Raw genomic sequence first — 18,748 nt, 5'->3', positions numbered from 1 at the left:
TACAGCTTCTCCAGCTGTCCACTCTGAACCTTCTTCCCTTGCCGAGACCAGGTGGTTTGGGACAATCCCATCCTGACACAGGTCCCAGCACTTGCCCACTGAGACCAGCAACAAGGGCAGTGTTAGACAGGTGTGTCACATGTACCATCATTCTTGCAGGCTGTGGAACACAGGAGATTAAGGTTTTAACAAAAACGTGTATTTGCCGGATTTTAAAAATAGACCTATTGAACCTATGAAAAGTGTTAAGTTAGGTAGAGGTACCCAGCAGTAAAAGATTGCTTAAAAGAGAATCCAGGTTCCATCCCCAGAAAAACACACACACACACACACACTCTCTCACAGAGACAGACAGACAGACAGTCAAATCTTGCTTATGACACACCCTTTCCTTTCTTACCCAGGTCATTTCATCTCTGAATGAAATGTGGTGTCTGATCTGCTTTCTTACTCCTACAAAAGCGTGTTTGTTCACTGCTTCCTCCTCTTTCTTCCTGGTTGTAAAGCTCGAGGCCAGTTTCCGCCTTGGCACTGGGAGCTGGGAATGAGAAAGGCAAGAGCCGGTCAGAGCGTCTTCTCTTGTGACTGTTTCTAGGCCACAAAGTGCCCTGAGGCATAAAATTCCGAGGTGGGCTGGGGACCAGAGTGACTTTGAGTGGGCCTGTCTGATCCGGAAGTGGCACGGTTCCAGCTTCGGCCTGCACATTCTTAGCCTGAGCAAGAAGACCTCAGCTTCATTGGCCCTTTCTCCTGACTAGTTGGAAAGGGGGCTTTGCGGATTCTTTCCAGAGCCCACTCAACCTTGCAGCCCCTGTCATTCCATGCGGCAGGGCCCTCAGCTTCCCATGTATACCTTGGGAGATAGGTCTCCTGGCTTGTGGTTGTTCTGGACGTGGGATATAGACAAAGGCTCTTTCACTCCATAGCTGCCATTTTTTCTCTGATTCTCACGTGTCAAGGTCCAAAGTCAAATGTGTGACTTATATAGCTATAGCCCATAGTACCTTACAGGTACCTGGACTGGAACCCAAGGAGTTTACTAAGAGAGGCAGCATTGGTCTGTGGCAGCCTAGGTCTGTGGTTCTCAACCTGGGGGTTGTATATCAGATATCTTGCATACTGGATATTTAAATTATGATTCATAACAATAGTAAAGTTACAGTTATGAAGTAACAATGAAAATAACTTTATGGTTGAGGTCGTCACGACATGAAGAATTAGATTAAAGGGTTGCAGCATTAGGAAGGTTGAGAGGCACAGTTCTAGGTGGCTTGGGCTCCTAGCTTCCTGTAAGGACTCTACTCTCCCCCTCCTCATGTCCTAAGGGAACATAAAAGAATGGCGCCTCTTCTTTATTTGAAAGGATAATAGATATCTCCACGTGTGTCCCAGTCCTTTGATACAATTGCAGGGTGACTGTGATATGCAAATGAGTGGGTGGGGCCATGCTCTGTACATGTGCAGATGCAGGTAACCTGGCTCACAGTGTAGTTTACTGAGCTGACTCCAGGATGCCTGAAGTCATATGATGCTGCTTCTATTGAACGTGCCATAGACTCACTCTGGGTAGCATGCTGGAGGGCCAGCCAGGCAGGAGCCAGCCAGGCAGTTTCATTAGCAGCGTGTGTTCCCGTGAGGAATAACACACAGGGGAGACATAACTGGAGGACCAGTTTTATTGGAGATGAGGACTTCAGGAGACATAGGCAAGTGCTAGGACACCAGGTTGAGGGGTGAGAGACACCCCTGTGCGAAGGGCTAAGCAGGGCAGCAGCAGATATAGGTGCCTCTGCAGAGTCAGTTTCAATGACAAGATGGTGGCATACACCAAGGGGAACGACAGGAGACCAAACATAAAAGCCAAAAGCACCAAGGTCATAGCTTACATGTTGAGATGTTTGAGCCAGTCTGGTCATTCACTCTCCCCTTGAGTCTGTTTTTTCTCCCTGAGAGCAAAAGCATCACCTTCGCCTCCCACTCTTACTGTAAGTTGGGGGTGGCCCCCATGCTAAGTGTTTGGGGAACTAGTCCAGGAGAAGTCAATAGCTGGGCTCCCAAATTATCAGTGCTTCTGGGAACAAGAACCTCGCTGCTAAGGATAGACAGCAAAGCCCTACCTATCTGTTAGCAGAACCAGCTACCTCAAAGCTTCCCAAGGAGCCAGGCACCAGGACTCTTTGCTGGGGCTAGACACCTCTGACCTATCTCAACTCCCCTCAGTCTCTTGATGACAGGTGTGGCTGAAAGCTGCTCCCTCCCTGCATCTCGGTTGTACAGAGCTGCTGGGCCCGTGCCTTAGCCTGGGACATCTCTTGCTTAGTGATCCTCAGGCCTGAGTGCCCCAGGCCAACAGTAGCAGTCAGAGTAGAAGGCAATTTCCCTTTGAGTTATCTGTGCATCTGATCTGTCCATATGAAGCTTTCAGGGACACGATCTGTCCAGTGAAATAGACATCGCAAGTCCCCAGTGCTCAGGTTTCTTCCTAGCATCAGCCAAGCACCTCTGTGTGCTTCTCGCAGGCTCCTACCGGCTTTCCAGCCTCCTGAGCGTTACCATGTCCACCTGCTCCTGGTGGCCTGTCCTCATACCTCAGGCCTGCTCTGCTCTTTTGGCCTTTACTCTTTGGGACCTATCGAGACTCGGGTGGGAGGTACCCCAAGTTCAAGAGGCTCCAGGAGAAGGTCGGCAATGCCTATAGAAGGCCAGAGAGCCGTCCTAAGTGATGAAGCCCTGGTCTGGCCCCTGACCAGTCAGGTTCACTTGTGCCCGAGAGTAGGGACCAGTGGGCGTGCTTGACACAAGTCCCGCAGGGTGTTTATTTTTCCCAGGCTCCTCCCCAGGACCATCTCTCATGCCCCCTGTCTGGACTGGCTCTGGTCGGAGCAGCGGGAGGACTGTCGGGCACACCGGGGTGGCCAGGGGCCTCTGTGCCCCACTAGCGGGAAGGATGCCAGGTACTTCAGCGCCTGCCTGCTTGGCTCTGCCTGAATCACTTCCTTGTGCATGATTTTTATGGCGCCGTAGAGTCCTGGAGCTGCTGGGGGGTCATGGCAGCCACAACAGGCACCTGAGTCCTGGCACACAGGCCCTCAGCTGGTGTTCAGCCTGTCCTCATGCTGGGGGTCCTGGGTCCCAGGGATGATCACCATGTCCTGCAGGGTAGGGTCCATGACACCTCTCTTGCAAGAATTTGAGCAAGGGTTGTCAGGATCCCTTGGGGGGGGGGGGGCTTCCAGCCCAGATTGGCCCTGTGCTATTCTTGGAGGGGGTGGGGCTATGAGGGGATAATGGCCAGAACTCAACCCCTAGGCTTGTGGTTTTGTGATTGATTCTTGCCCTAGCGTGTCCATGCTTCCAAGTGCTTAAGAACATTGCAAACTGTGCAGCCAAGCTTACATCTCCCCAGAGCAATCGTGGCTTACACCTCAAGGACATTTGTACGAGGGGAATAAATGAACGCACCATCACATTCCTGGGACTGAGCTGCCTCTCTGGTGCCCAGTGGGGCTGAGGGATTGTGGGCGGCAGCAGCTCGGACATGTGGTGTGGAGGAGACTGGGACATTACAAGACTTTCCTGGGTAAAGCCTATGGAAGCCTTGCTCGAGTTCCTATTAAATAGTTGGGAACCTTTGTCTGTTAAGCTCACATATGAGTGGCCACCTGACTGGGGATACCTGGACCAAGTGGCTTTTGGTACGCGTCTCCTCTCAGGACACTCCAGACCTTTGATATCTGGGTGCACAGTGTCTCCCCTCCATTGCCCTCTTCCCTTCCAACCTCCTATGCATACTTATAGCCTGCTCAGCTTCAGGTGCTAAGGACACCCATACACGGTGCCATAAGATGGTAGTGAGGGTGTCCCAGTAAACCATGTGGGAGGACAAATTGTGGGGGTCTTGATAGGTACACATCTGTATGCAATGCAGCTGTGGGTACCTAGCTCCCAAGAACCCAGGGCTGAGCCAGAGGCCACCCAGAGCGTGACTGGGGTGGTGCTGCCCCCTGGTGTTGGCATTGCTGTCTCCTGGTCTGATTTACCCTGTGACTTCTGGTTTTTTTCAGATCGTGAGTCCATCTTCTTCAACAGCCACAATGTGTCAAAGCCGGAGTCTTCATCAGTCCTCACTGAGGTATGTGTCTCACCCATGGCTGCCTGTCAAGGAGTCCCCAGCTGTCCCCACACAGGACCCACACAATCATACATCAGTGGGCATCGCAGTCACGTATGTGTCTGGAAAGGGAACACTGTGGACCTGGTGAGGCCCACTTGCTTACAGTGAGTCAGCTTACCCCTGGAGCAGCTTCCCTCCTGCCATCATGGCTGGAACATCAGTATGTCAGGTTTATCAGGGGTGCTTGGTGGCCTTATAGCAGCTTGGAGATGTCACCAACCAAGTTCATACAGAGGCAAGCAGGGATTATCCTCACCTATCTGATTGCAAAGTTGAGTCTTCTAGAAATTTCCTTCCTTGATAGTGACAGAAAGTGCCTTGGGCTACAGCCTACTGTTTCCCACAGAAGTCTGGCTTCAGGCTTCCTGCTGTCCATGGGAGAGCCAGGTGTTCTAGGAGCTCTGAGTGGGTCCTTCTTCCTCTCCTGGTTGTATTCAATGACAGAAGCTGCCAGTGACTTGTACCTAACCTGGTTCCAGACCCCTGGCCTGGCCTCAGGTACCTGACCTCTGACCTTAGCAGTTCCTTTTTTGTATGGCTCTGGCTGGCCTCAAAGTCACAGATCCACCTGAATCTGCCTCCTGGGTACTGGGATTAAAGGCACGCACCACTAGCTTGGCTAGTTCCTTGTTTGTGTTTCCTTTGAAGATATAGCTGTGAGCCAAGAAAGCATGGCTTTAACGGGGACCTGGAAAGATAGTCCCTTGGGATGTTGATTCATGTTGTCCCCCTAGAACAAATAGCGAAGCCTCGGACCATCTGATTTGTCTTAACTTTTTACTAATTACTGTGTGTTTGTGTGCACATGCGTGTGTGTGGACGACTTTGTGAGGTTGGTGGTTCTTCCTATCTCACCTATATATGTGTTCTGTGGAAGGGACTCAGCTCTCAAGACTATCCCACACTGAGCCACCTCATCTACCCAGACCATCACATCTTAAGCAGACTCACAGAGCTGGCTGTGCACACCGAGAGATATAAGCAGAGCCTTGTGTGCGGGAAGGCTTTCTTCTCTACATGTCAGAATCACTGGCATCCCTCCCACTAGGCCCCTGAGAATCCTGTCCATCGTGGTAGCAGAAGGGAGTCAGTCTTCCACAGGCTTCCTGGGAAGCTGTCTTTGATGTTGTTCTTGTGTAGGATAGGACTACTGGCCACTAGGACTATTATCAGCCAGTGCCAGAGGGATGCTTTAAGGGCTGGAAAGTCTCCTTGAATCACTGCCTACCTGTCTGCTGCTGCTTCTGAGGGATGGAGTCTACTGCACCACAAGGTCCCTCCCCACACCCGAGGCCTTCGAGTACCCCAGATTTCCACTCTACACTGAACCCTTCAGAGCTGACATTTTGTGATGCAGAATGACAAGCACAGGTTTTTCCCTGGGGGTGTCACCCTCCAGGATGCCTTCAAGCTGACCTGAAAGTCGATTCTGTTCCTAGGAACCAGTAGCCAGAGCACTCCCCACTCATCACCCTCCTGCCCCAAAGAGTGCCATGCAGAGACACCGCAGAGACACCGTTAACCTTGAAGGCCCGTCTCATCCCCAGACAATGCCTTAAAAAACAGGCCTACCTTCTCCCTGAGATTTTAGACCGTGAACACCTTTCGCCATTGAGAGTCAGTTCAAGGGGTTATTAAGCATAGGCTCCCAGTGGGTAGCTCAGTGGCACACATAGACACATACATACACACACACACACAGTCCTATTATCTATCCCAAGCTCTGCTGTAGTGGGGAAGCAGAGCTCTCCTGGGACTGCCTGTGGTCTGACCTGAGTCACATCACCTACCTGACCATCAACTTCTTCATCTCGAATGAGTCACTAGGAATGCCCGTGTCAGAGGTGTACATCTTTATCGAGATTACTGTCAGCCGTGATAGAGGTTGAGGGTCACCAGGTCAAGCTACAGGAGCACCAGCTTGACCCTTCCCTTCCTCCTCACCTAGAATCTCACAGCTAAATTGGCTTGGGTCCACAGGGCCATCTCTATGCCTTTGTCTAGTCCTGGGACAGCTGTTTGGTTTTGGAAAATCAAATGGCTTTGGAAGGATTTCTGAGATTCTTCAGCTGGGCTAAGAAGGTGCTTTTATAAACAGTATGTCATGTGGCTCTTTAACAGGCAATGGCCACCGCTGTCCTGCTCCCAGGCACTGCGCCATGAGCCTCAGATATCCGCTCAGCAGTCCTTTCTTACCCAAGCATTGTGCCTAGGTATTTTTATTAGCCTATTCACTGGGGTGGAAAAACAAGGTCCAGGAGGGCTACGTGACAGATCAGGGCCTCATAGTGGATACAGGAAGGCCAAGGCTGGTCTCTGATTTGGTTTGGGACTCTGAGCTGGGCCAAGCCACTGACCTAAGTGACCAGGAAGCTCAGACAGGGCTGAGTGCCCATTGTAGCCAGATGGTGGCTGTCCCCGCACTCCCCCAGGAAATACTTTCCCTAGGTCAGACACTGGATACCAGGGTTTTAAATGGAGGGGCCCTGCTGTCCTCAAAGCAGTGGAGATAGTCTGAGCAGCAGGACATAGATGGGCCCACGTGTCCGTCCCTACTCAGCAGATGTCTGTTTCAAGATTTTTTTTGATTAGTGACCTGGGCTTCTTTATTTGGTTGTTGTCCTAGTCAGGGTTACTGTTGCTATGATGAAACTTCATGACCAAAGCCACTTGGAGAGGAAAGAGTTTATTTGGTTTACACTTCCACGTGACAGTTCAATTTGAAAAGCAGTCAGGGCAGGAACCCGAGGCTGGAGCTGATGCGGAGGCCATGGAGGGGTGCTGTTCACTGCCTTGCTCCTCATGGCTTGCTCAGCCTGCTTTCTTATAAAACCCAGAACTGTCAGCCTGGGGCTGGCACCACCCACAGTGGATAAGGCCCTACCCCAGCAATCACTAATTAAGACAATGGCCTACAGGCTGGCCCACAGCCCGGTCTTATGGAGGCACTTGCTCAGTTGAGCCTTCTTCCTCTCCAATGACTCTAGCTTGTGTCGAGTTGCACAGTTGGCTTTGCTTTGAGAGACGGTCTCACTTTGTAGCCCTGGCTAGCCTGGAACTCTCTATGTAAAGCAGGTTGGCCTTAAACTCACAGAGACGCTCCTGCCCCAAATACTAGGATTGAAGGTATGCACCACCATACCCAGCATTTTCTGTGCTTTTTAAATTGAGATAAAAATCCACATGGGCTGATGAGATGGCTCAGCGGTTAAGAGCACTGACTGCTCTTCCAGAGGTCCTGAGTTCAATTCCCAGCAACCACATGGTGGCTCACAACCATCTGTAATGGAATACCCTCTTCTGATGTGTCTGAAGACAGCTACAGTGTACTCATAAATAAAATAAATAAATAAATCTTTTTTTTTAAATTCACATGTGTAAAATTAGCTATTTTAAATAGGTTTTTTTTAAAGATTTAATTAATTTTTTTGTATGCATATGAGTGTTTGGCCTGCATGTATGTCTGTGCACTGCCTGCATGTATGTCTGTGCACTACCTGCATGCTGTGCCCGCAGAGGTCAGAAGAGGGCATCGGATCCCATGTGGATGCTGGCAGCTGAGTCCAGGTCCTCTGTAAGAATAACTAGTCCTCTAAACTGCTGAGCCATCTCTCCGGCTCCGAAAGTGAACAATGTATAGCGGTAGTCACACACCCAGTGTCCTGTAGATACACTTCTATCCAATTCCAAAACATTTTCCTCCCCCTGTTCGTTCCCATGAGCACTCAGTCCCTATTCCTCCCACCCCCAGCCCCTGGCCACCTTGGGTCTGACCTCCATCCGAATGGACTGTGCTGGGCATTTTACATAAGCAGGATCGTCACACTTAGCTCTCAGCTGACTGCTGTCACTCAGCACTGTGCATGAAAGAACTTCCGTCTTTTTATGGGCAATCCACATTTCTCTGTGGGGATAAGCTACAGCTTTTCCATTTGTCTAGTGATGGGTATTTAGGCCATCTGGAATGTTTGACCATTGGAAGATCACTACAGTTACCATTGGTGCCCCGGGGTCTCTTTTTTAGTATCCTTTTTTAACCCCTAATAGAATATCTATCTGGATCCTAAAGAATTCTGTGTTTAACCATTTAAGAAGTTTTAAAATTCGTTCATTTGTGTGTGTGTGGAGCTCAGAGAACAGTTTTCAGAAGTCTTTGCACCCTGCATGACCCGGGGATCAAACTTAGGTCATCGGGTAGCAAAGAGTTTTAACCCACTGAACCATCTCACCAGCCCAATGTATTTAAAGCTTTTGACTCAGTTTCATTTCCCACTTTGGTTTGAGCCTACCCCTTTCCCAGATCTCGGTACTCATTGGCAGCTAGTGTGTACCCTATTGTGACATTTCAACCTTAGGCGATACAGTCTGCGTCCTTATATCCAGGAGCTACACCTCTTCGGAGCCAGGCTTCTACTGTCCCTACCCTGTTGTCCCTCCCAGCAAGTCTAAGATGGAGGCCTAATCATCCCCACTGTACAGATAATCAAGTGGAGGCACAGGCCAGGTACCATAGCCAAGTCTACAGAACTGAGAAATCTCTGGTGGGATTTGAATCTGTATCCTCATCGATAATCCCTCCCGGAGACTCGGTCCTCTTCAGAGGGTTCCCAGAAAGCAGAAAACATGTAACACAGGGTGGGCAGACTTAGGCTTGAGGCCTTTGGAAAACATCCTGGAAAGCTAGGCTTAGAGTCGGCAGGAGCAACAGCAGCAGCACCTTTGGGAAAGCCCAGGTCACGTGGGATGGGATCTTGTTTGCAAATACCTAGTACATCACAGCTGGGAAGAGAGAAGCACTCTTCTCCAGACCTGTTTCCTGGATCCTCAGCCTCACTCCTGTAGGCTGCCAGCAGAGTGACATGCGGGGTACTGTTGGTACCCATTTCTACCTGGCTGTGTCTGCCTTTAAGTTCTGATCCCAATGCTTTCTTCACCTTAATGTCTTCTTTCGTAACAGAACGTATCCTTCCTCCTTTCTGTGACCCCAGGCCAGCCCCTGGCCCTGTGAGCCCATTTCCCTGACTATTAATGTACTGATAACTACCACTTCAGGCGTGCTTGAGCACAAAGTACTGGCTTCCTGCTCTGCTGCCTCCAGGGCCCGGCACCTTGCACCATGGTGGGCTAGCCCCACCTCCTGGCAGGAAGGCTGGTAGTGCTTTTCATGAGAGGGGTCTAGTCTCTATGGTGCCTTAGCCACAAAAGCCTGACCTGGATGTGTGTCCACAGCTGGACAAGATCGAGGGAGTATTCGAACGGCCAAGTGATGAGGTTATCCGGGAGCTGTCCCGGGCTCTGCGGCAGGCGCTGGGAGTGTCACTGTTTGGAATCGACATCATCATTAACAACCAGACCGGGCAGCACGCTGTCATTGATGTCAATGCCTTCCCAGGTGAGCAGCGGGGCTGGGCGACCCTGCACTGGTGGTCCTCTGGCTGCTTGATATCTTCAGGGGATGGGAAACAAGTCAGCTTGGCTGGGGATGGGAGAGTCCCTCCTTGTGCTGGAATCTAGGCCGAGTGCCACCGACATGCAACCTCTGCTCCTAAGACAGAACAGTGAAGCCCTGGGTGCCTCTCTGGGGAGGTGCCACACCCAAGCCCCCCCACAGCACTGGTTACTCCCCCCACTCCCCATCTTTCAATCCTGCTATCAGCCTTAGCCCTGACTGGCCCCCTCAGTCCATCCCATTGGCCCTTCCAGACTTAAGGAGCTCAAAAGGACTTGGAAGACTCAACCCCATTCACAGATAGGGAGACTGAGGCTCCTCCAGTGGCAGTATTTTTCTGGGGTCACAGAGTATGAATTGGCAAGGCAAGACCCCCCACCCCCCACACCACCCCCCGGCAAGTATTGCTTCCACTGTCCTGAGCTGGGAGGCTGAGATCCAGGCCCACCCCCTGCCACCACATTCCACATCATAGTGTCTGCTGCCACAAAGATCCCCACACTACATCCCCTCGCTGCTGGAGCCTCAGATGCTTCTGGCTTGGAGCTCGAGTCTACTGAGCATCCATCCCTCAGTATCCACTCAGCCAGGGGCCCGAGGGATTACCACCAACTGAGCCCTGGCCTGGATCTGTCGGGCTGGCAGCGCTCCGGGCTGATGGCATGCCCTGGAGACCCTAAGGCCAGTGGTCTGTGTGTCAGCACTGCAGCTGAAAGGTATAGAAGCCTTCCTGGTCTGCTGCCTCATGCCTGTCATCTTAGCACCCTGGAGGCTAAGGCAGGAGGATTGCCCTGAGTTTAAAGCCATCTGGGGTTACATAACAAGACCCTGCCCAAGGAGCCTTGGGGGATCAGATGAAAAAGAGGTGTAGTCCAGCTTTGAGTCTCCATAGCCCCACTTTTCCAGACCCAGGTATCCCTGCCTCAGGCTGGCCCTGAGCTCCCAGCTCAGAACCACCTCCACACCCTCCAGCCTCACCTCCTAAGTAGTGATGTCATTGCTCCTGGATGCTCTTCATTTTCTTGATATGAAGGGATAGCTAGCTCCCCCTTGCTGTTCAGGGGCATGTGTGACCAGGAAGTCACGTCACTAGTGCCAAGTATCTGGGTACTCGTCCCTATATCCCGTTAAGTCCCAGAGAGAACATGAGCCACTCTGAACCGTCACAGTTCACAGCAGGAAACCAGGGACCCCCAAGGAGCCCAGCAACTCCATCTGTCCTTCATTTGACATCTCCAGGGGTGACATTTCCTGTTCTCAGAGTTCACATCTCTGTTGGGAGGAGGCAGAGGATGGGGATGGAGCAGCTGGTGGCTCCTCTGTCACATATGGACACCAGAGAGAATTTAGCAAAAGGAAGGGCCAACGCTGAAGGAGGAGCAGCTGGGTACCAGCAGGGATGAATTGGGACCTGATAGGGTCCGAAGGGAACCTCTGAGGCCTGGCAGAGACTTTGCCTCTCCCTTTTGGCCAAGATGGGAGCATCCCGCGTCTGTGGCCTGTGTCTGGTCAGCATGTTCAGATCCAGCTCCTTGCATTTCCCAACCCCCTAGGTATAGATGGTGGGGCCTTTGGGGTGAGCTAGAGTATAGAGTGAGGGGATTGGTGTGTGTCAGGAGGGTCATAAAGATGAAATAAAGATGTCGGTGATCCAAGAACACATACAGCCCACTAATGGATGACTTAGGACCCTGAGAAAGCCTTGGGAGGAGGGACATACACGTTTCCATGGGTAATGGGCAGCCCCTCCCAACAGCCAGGGAGACAATCACTAAGAGCCAGTATGAACACAGTCTTCTGCCAGGGGAGCCAAGGGCTGGGTTGTCCCGGTGGACGGGGCCATGTGGTGGGTCTGTGACTTCTGAGCCCAGCCAGAGCTGCTGAGGGATAGCCTGAGGGTTCTATTGTCCCAGGGACCTCAAGCAGACAGGAAGTGGTATCTGGGAGGTGACTTGGTACATCATCGGTGGTATAGAGCCAGCCCTCTTTGGGTAGAGGCTCTGGGTCCTTCTGCTACTCAGGAAGCCTGGGGGGCATCGGGCTAGGTGGGAGTCCTATCAGAGCACCCAGCTTTTCAGATGAGCAAGCTTGAACAGCAGAAGCAGCATGTGCTCCTGGCCCTGTCCTGTGCTGTCATTTCTGCTTGCCTGTGAGAGGTGATGCCAGAACCTTATTCATGGTTACAGTCCCCAAAGGGCTGTAGCCTGTCACTCCAGAGCCTTCACTGACTCTGAGGCCTTTGATGCCAGATTCTGATCCTGGCCCACCTCTTCACTCTGTGACGGTTCAGGCAACCTTACATAGCACCTACATTTGCTTCTGTACAAATGGTTGCTTTCCCTGTGCTGCTGACAGATGGGTTTGGATGGTATTGGGCATGGAACTGGCACTTACTTCTCTGCTAGTTTTCACCTCCCAGACTGCCGAACACCAACCTACCTCAGCCTGTTTACTGCAGGCCCCCAGGAGGTGACTCTGCAATACTCTGGAAAATTCACCCTTGCTCTCTGCTGAAGTCTACCTGGTCCTCTGGGCCTCATCTGGGAGCTAAAGCAAAGTGGTTGCTAGGTGGCAGCCTCCTGGGTTTCCTGGCAACCCAACTGGGTCCAGATGCATCGCCCTGCCCCGAGTCACACTTAAACCTTCTTTGCCAGAGCTACTGGGATATTAGGTCCTGCAGTGGGGCTTCGCAGTACCAGGTATACCAGGTACACCAGACTAGGATCTGGGTCAGATCACAGTTCTGCCACTTCGGAGCTTTGTGGCCTGGGGCCTCATGGAGCTTCAGAGTCCCCTGTGAAATAGCGCCCCTTGTCTCCATGTGTGTACTGGGGTTTTGTGAAGATGGCGTTGACATTTGCGTGCTTGCCAGCCACTTTGTTAGCTTTAGCATGAGTGCCCTGGCTTCTCAGACAGCCTCAGGGTTCCTCAAAACCACAGAGTAGTTTGCCAAATAACACACGGTGGCCCAGTGGCCTGGCCCCCACACAGTGCCACCTCAACTTGTGCCAGTAGTATGAATGGCACTGGAGCACATGCCAAGGTTTTATTAACCTCTTGGTACTCACTTGATTACACTATGGTATGGTCGTGGTCATAGCCAGTGTCTGAAGGCCACCCCTCCCCCCAGAGGGTTACAGAAATCTGGCAGGCTCCCTGACCCTAGCTCATTCTGGTAGCTGTGTACTGGTTTTAATCCAGGCACATCAGTTTGAGCAGGTGAGAGGAGGTCTCAACCTCACATCTCTTTGGGTACAGTTTGCTAGGAGTCAACAAATCCTCAACTGAATCTGACACTGCTGGGTAATTCCTGGGGTCTGTGCTGGCATTTGCATCTGTGGAAAGTGGGTGCTTGTGTGTGTGCATGCATGTGAAAGTATTCTCCCCCAAGGTATTCGGCAATTTTTATGCCAGAAATAAAGGCCTTGGCAGTCTGTTCCTACGTCCTGATCCTCAGAGCCTGGGGTACAAATAGCCTCCCTGAAGGTGTTTCAGGGTGAGAGCGAACAGATTTGGTTCAGGCTGTGGCTACTGGGTCAGACCCACCCAGGTCCAGCATTCCTGTGATGTTCACTCAAGGCTGCATTGTGAGAGTAGGTCTCCTGTTGCTGTGTGGACAAGAAAGCTGAGGTTCAAGATGGCTACAGTGGCCAGGACCCAGGTCTGCAGCCAGACTCCCAGTTTGTGAGTGAGTGCGTGAGGAATCTGCCTTGGCATGGCTTTGATGGTACATCTTGTCCTGTTGGATGGTTACCTTCCCCAGCTTTCCACTACTGAAACAAAATACCCAAGATGATCACCATGAAGAAGAAAGGTTAATTTGGGTTTTGAGGCTTTCAATTCATGATGATTTTGCCCCATTGATTTGGGCCTATGACAAGGCAGTTGTTATGGGAAGCACTGGCAAAGGAAGCTAGCTACCAGAGAAGAGACGGCATGTCTGAAATGACTGGACAGTCTCCTTAACAGGATCCTCTACCACCTCCCAGCAGCTCCTGGAGCTCAGGACAAGCATTTAACACGTGAGCTTTGGAAAGGGCACTGCGTGCCCAAACTATAGCAGTTGGTGAGCAAGGGCTGTCCCTAACAAAACAAGATTTCGTCTTTATCTGCTGGAGCTGTGGTCTTCTCACGCTCAGGGGACAGACCGTGGTCTAGGGCCAGCCTGTGGCCCATGTACATTAGGCCCTGTGTCTCCCACCACCCTGCCTTGTCTGCCAAGCCTGAGTTTCCTTTGTTTGTCAGTGGGATACTGAAAGTGCCTTCCCAGGTTCCAGGAGCCCATTATGTCTGCTGCTTTCTCTTCTCATATCCCCTGGCTAATGCCCAGTGCCTTCTGTGTCTCCCATCTCCAGGCTATGAGGGAGTGAGTGAGTTCTTTACCGACCTCCTGAACCACATTGCCACAGTCCTGCAAGGCCAGAGCACGGGAGGAACTGCCACGGAGGAAGTGGCCCCGCTGAGGCACAACAGGCTCCTGGCGGAACCAGCAGGCAGCCTGGCTGGTGAGCGGACGTGCAGTGCCAGCCCTGGCTGCTGCAGCAGCTTGAAGGGCCAGGACACACCCTGGAAGACTGAGACCGAAGCAGGCAACATGGCCACTGGTGCTTCCGCCAAGCTGCCGCACCAGAGACTTGGCTGCACCACCGGCGTGTCACCCAGCTTCCAGCAGCACTGTGTGGCCTCCCTGGCCACCAAGGCCTCCTCACAGTAGCCACAGAGCCCAGGACCCAGAGGGGCGGCGCAGAGCATGGAACACACCCACTGGGCCAGCAGCTCCAAATGGGAACACTACTAAGAATTCCCGGTGATCTGATGCTTCTCTGTTTTAATTTTTTTACCTGATTTTCTGATGTTATGATCGGAATGAAGTGGGGGGGGGAGACAGAGCAGAACACCAAGTGGTCCAGCCTCGAGGATGCCGCCTTACTCCTGCTGTGCAGATCTCCTCACTGAGTTTACACACGCTTGTGTTCTCAACACTAGGTCTGAATGTGAGGTTGGGTGTATGCATGTGTGTATGATTGTCATGCAAGCGTGAGTGTGCATGTCTGTCTGTCTTCATGGCTGTTGTGAGTCAGGCTCTGGGCACCCTGGAAGGAAGCCCATACCTGGCCAGGCTGTTGCAGCTAAGCAGGCGAAGGACGAACGGTTTGCCTAGTTCCCCTCTTCACACCTGCCCACACCCAGACCTCACCCTCCCTCTTTTCCCAGATGTGCCCTCCTCCTAAGTTAACCCTTGCCCCTGTGCAGCTGACCCTTGCTTTCCAAAGCCAAGGAAGCAGTAGATGCCCCCTCAGGAGCTCTCCGTGGGGGATCTGAGCCGTAGGAAGGGAGAAGAAGCTTCCTATGGTGTGGCCAAAGCCCACTGGCTATTGCTAGTCTTCACTGGCTCGCTGAATACACCAGGCCACTATCCTCTCTGCCCTGACCTTGCTGCTCACTGAGATCCAGGAAGGAGGCCATCTGACTAGGAGTCCAGGAGTCTGCCAGGCCCCAGGATTTACACTGGGACTCTGAACAGATCATTCCGTGAGTCTTCAGGCCTCCACCGCCTTGTCTCTTCAGGATGGCTCCTGAAACAGAGAACTGAAGGCCTGACCTAGTGTTCTAACCCTTGAGGATACCTGCTTCCTCGTGTCAGCATCCAGGTCCCTCTCTTCAGGTGAGAGAAGACCACCCACAGGGCTGCTCCTGTACATACACACACGCACACACACGCACACACACGCACGTACGCACGCCAGCCTCTCCTGGCACAGCAAGGCCCTGCGTAGCCCTGCTGTGTTCATGGCAAGTCCCTTGTACTGAGCACTAGGCAAGCCCCCAAGGGAGTTGTGCCCCAGTTGAGACTCACTCTGTCACCACAGCAGCTGACAGACTACCCACTGGCCCCAAAGCCCACAGGAAAGGACACCTGTGGAGCCCCAGATGAGCAGCCCAGGGCCCCCAAGGGTGATCTTATGTCTTAAGATATCAGCTCACTGTGCAAAGAGAATGTGGCCTTTGGATTGTCCTTAGGTCTAATAAGATGGAGTACACGAGAGGAAGCGGCAGCAGCCCTGGGGAAGGCCACTAAGGGCCGTGCTGGGGCATCCTTTGGGCAAGGAGAAGCTGATTGGCTTTCGTGGAAGCAGAACCCCAGGACTAACCACGTTTACAGGACCTGAGTGTTGAACTGATGATGTCTGTATGTCACCTTCCCAGGCCTGACCCTGAATACAGGGGGTGGGAAGTGTGGCCGCCTCTTGCACTGCTTTGTCTCTGGAATAAACTACTGAGATCAAACTGCATTTCACACGTGCTCACAGTCTTTAAAGAAAAGTCACATGTTTAATGACAGCTTTGCCCTTTCAGAATAGAATCCCCAGACTCTGCCTTGAGAACCAGCCAGGTAGGTGATGCTGTGTCCCCCAGAGCTCCTTCCTCTCCAGGGTCACACATGGTAAACCAGGCCCAGGTATCAAGTAACTGCCTCCTGGCCAGGCAGTATTTTACATAGGTCTCCATGCAGGTATGGAGGAGGGCAGTTTCACTTTCCAGACTGGAAACAGGAACAGAAACCTGGGCCCACATTCTTTTTTTTGTTTTTTTGGGGTTTTTTATTTTGTTTTGTTTTTTGAGACAGGGTTTCTCTGTATAGTCCTGGCTGTCCTGGAACTCACTCTGTAGACCAGGCTGGCCTCAAACTCAGAAATCCGCCTGCCTCTGCCTCCCAAGTGCTGGGATTAAAGGCATGAGCCACCACTGCCCAGCTAGGGCCCACATTCTTACGGATACTTTAATGATACAGAAATGTGACCTTTACATTGACACTGCATAGCGCCAGCTGCTGGTGTCTGTCTTCACCAAGGGAGCCAAGAGGGATCTGCCCTGGGACTGGGTCATTGTCGGTGTCATGGAAGAGTGGGGTTTGCCACACACCATGGGTGGGCTAGCCTGCAAAATTAGACCCACCTCATCCTTAGGGATTAAGGGGGCCATCCCCTAGAGTCCTATCAATGGAGGAAGAAACCACCCTGAGTGGGCTTCACAGTGAGTCAAGACTCCAGTAGGTTGGTGGGGGTGCCGGAGAGATGGCTCAGTGGTTAAGAGTGCTTGCTCTGTAATCATGAGGTCCGGAGTTCAGATCCCAGCACCTCCAACTCTGAGTGTAGGGGATAGAGACAAAGGGATGACTGAGGCCTGCTGGCTTCCAACCTAGCCAAGAAATATGAGCCCCGGGTTCAGGGAGAGATCCTACATTATAGGAGTGTGCAGAGAGTAACCCAACCCTTTTTCGGTCTCGGAGCACTTACAGGTGCCCCCACAAAGGCCGCAGCAAGAAGCTGGGTTTCTAAATAGCTGGGGTAAGTAGTGTCTGCTGGCCAGACATCCAGAGACAAAAGGATGCTGCCATTCTTCTGACTTGACCACTGGTCCTTGTCTGTAGTCTAGCGCATTCGCTCTGGTTGCTGACTGGATGGCCTTGCTGGTGTCCTGGGAGGGCTTCCCTGCCGTTTTATAGTTCCTTTTAATCTGTCACTTAGCCAGTGGGATTCCAACAGCATTCCCCACCCCAGCATGCTGGGCTCACTGCCTCTTGTCACTTCAGAGCCCTTAAGCTGGCCTGAAAGAGCCCGCCTCCTCCAGTATGGATGAACAGACACCGTGGCCCTCTATGGGATGTCCTAGGATCTAGGAACCCAGTTTTGATAGCTCTATTGTGACTGCTGCTACTCAGCCAGCTACAGCTCAGATGATGGCTGCACGGCGTCCCCTCAGATCCTCCCCTCATGGTAAAGGCCTATGCCTTGCCCCCTTTCCTCTGCCAAGCCTGTGCCAGTATACTCCGGGGACGACCCCTTCCAATGCTCTGCAGAGAAGGGCTGACCTCCATAGCAATATGACCCTCCTGCTTGCATCCTCTTCCTTCTGTTTGTGACTAGGAGGTACTAACCAGACCTCAGAGTCCTTTGCAGAAAGGATTGAGTTTTCTAATTCCTGGGTTTAATGGGCCTTGGCATCTTAGAGGGGCAACTGCAAGACATAGGAGATAATATTTCCCTGAGGCTCCCCGAGCTCACCCAGGGTTCATACAGAGCTCTCCTACCTCAGAAGCTAAGTAGTGGCCGTGTCTGAGCTTGGTGATGGCTGCTGCTTGCCTCTCCCATGTGTCTTGTGCACATCTCTACACCAAGTACACTTGGCCCTGAGCTGCCTACAAAGCCGGCTGCCAGTGCCTGGGCTGCGTCTTTGCTTCCTGTGATACAATGCAGGTGGCTTGCCTTTGGGATGGGGTCCTTTGGTGACACAGTGTCCCTGTGGTCCATTGTCACTTAGTCTTGGTGGTGGTGGTATATGTTCTTGGTCTCTGATGGCCTAGTGAGAGTTTGTGTAATTACCTATCAGGATGGTATCACATGAAGAAAACCATGCCTCAGCAGTGACGTCACACAGGTGTGGGCTGCCAGGCCTCACTTGAAAGGTTGAGGCTAAGACTTCCCACTAGCCTACCATGTCTTCCGCTGCTGTAGCTTTTGGTCTGCGCTGTCTGTCTGATACTGTCAAGCCTTACCTCAGTAGAGGGGTAAGTATTACATATTGGGAAACTGAGGCTCTGGGAGAGACAGAGAAGCTGGTCAAGCATTCAGGTAGTGAATGGGTGGTCTGAGGCACATCGGAGACAAGGCTTGGTGTCTTGGGACCCAGCCCTCACACATACACACCACATACACACACACACACACACACACACACACACACACACACACACACACACGCTCTCTCTCTCTCTCTCTCTCTCTCTCTCTCTCTCTCTCTCTCTCATCACAATGTGCATGCTCTTGCTCTCCCTGACAGGAGAGCCTCACACCACCTGGCTTTTAGTTGAGGCGCAGTGGTCAGAGAACAGGATGAGGTAAAGTTCTTGTCTGAAGCTGAACCCAGCAGAGCCACACACAAGTCTAACACATGAGAGGCTGCTTTGCCTATTAGAAGGATCTGAGTTACTCCCGAGGCAATGGGTTTCCAAAGCCAGGCTTCATGGGTTTTGTGTGCAGGCAGGCATGCTTGACCACATACGAATGTTTGGTGAGTGACTGAATGATTGGCCCTGGTAGCCAGCACCCATGGGTGCAGTGCCA

At 52.1% G+C, this 18,748-nt stretch overlaps 1 protein-coding gene across 1 annotated transcript in view; it reads left to right on the top strand.

Moving 5' to 3' along the window:
• Positions 1-15,916, top strand: part of Itpk1 (inositol-tetrakisphosphate 1-kinase) — an 84,147-nt gene extending 68,231 nt beyond the window's left edge. Inside the window, exons 7-9 of the mRNA XM_028777268.1 lie at positions 4,065-4,132; positions 9,404-9,566; positions 13,979-15,916. Of these exons, the coding sequence (XP_028633101.1) occupies positions 4,065-4,132; positions 9,404-9,566; positions 13,979-14,337 (590 nt within the window). The 3' untranslated portion in view covers positions 14,338-15,916. The remainder of the gene's footprint in view (positions 1-4,064; positions 4,133-9,403; positions 9,567-13,978) is intronic.
• The last annotated feature ends 2,832 nt before the right edge of the window (positions 15,917-18,748 follow it).

The sequence above is a fragment of the Grammomys surdaster genome, unplaced genomic scaffold (assembly GCF_004785775.1).
Source record: "Grammomys surdaster isolate TR1022 unplaced genomic scaffold, NIH_TR_1.0 279, whole genome shotgun sequence".
In the NCBI taxonomy this organism is placed as follows: Eukaryota; Metazoa; Chordata; class Mammalia; order Rodentia; family Muridae; genus Grammomys; species Grammomys surdaster.
The sequence above is the reverse complement of the archived record's forward strand: the minus strand, read 5'-3'. Positions and strand labels throughout refer to the sequence as shown.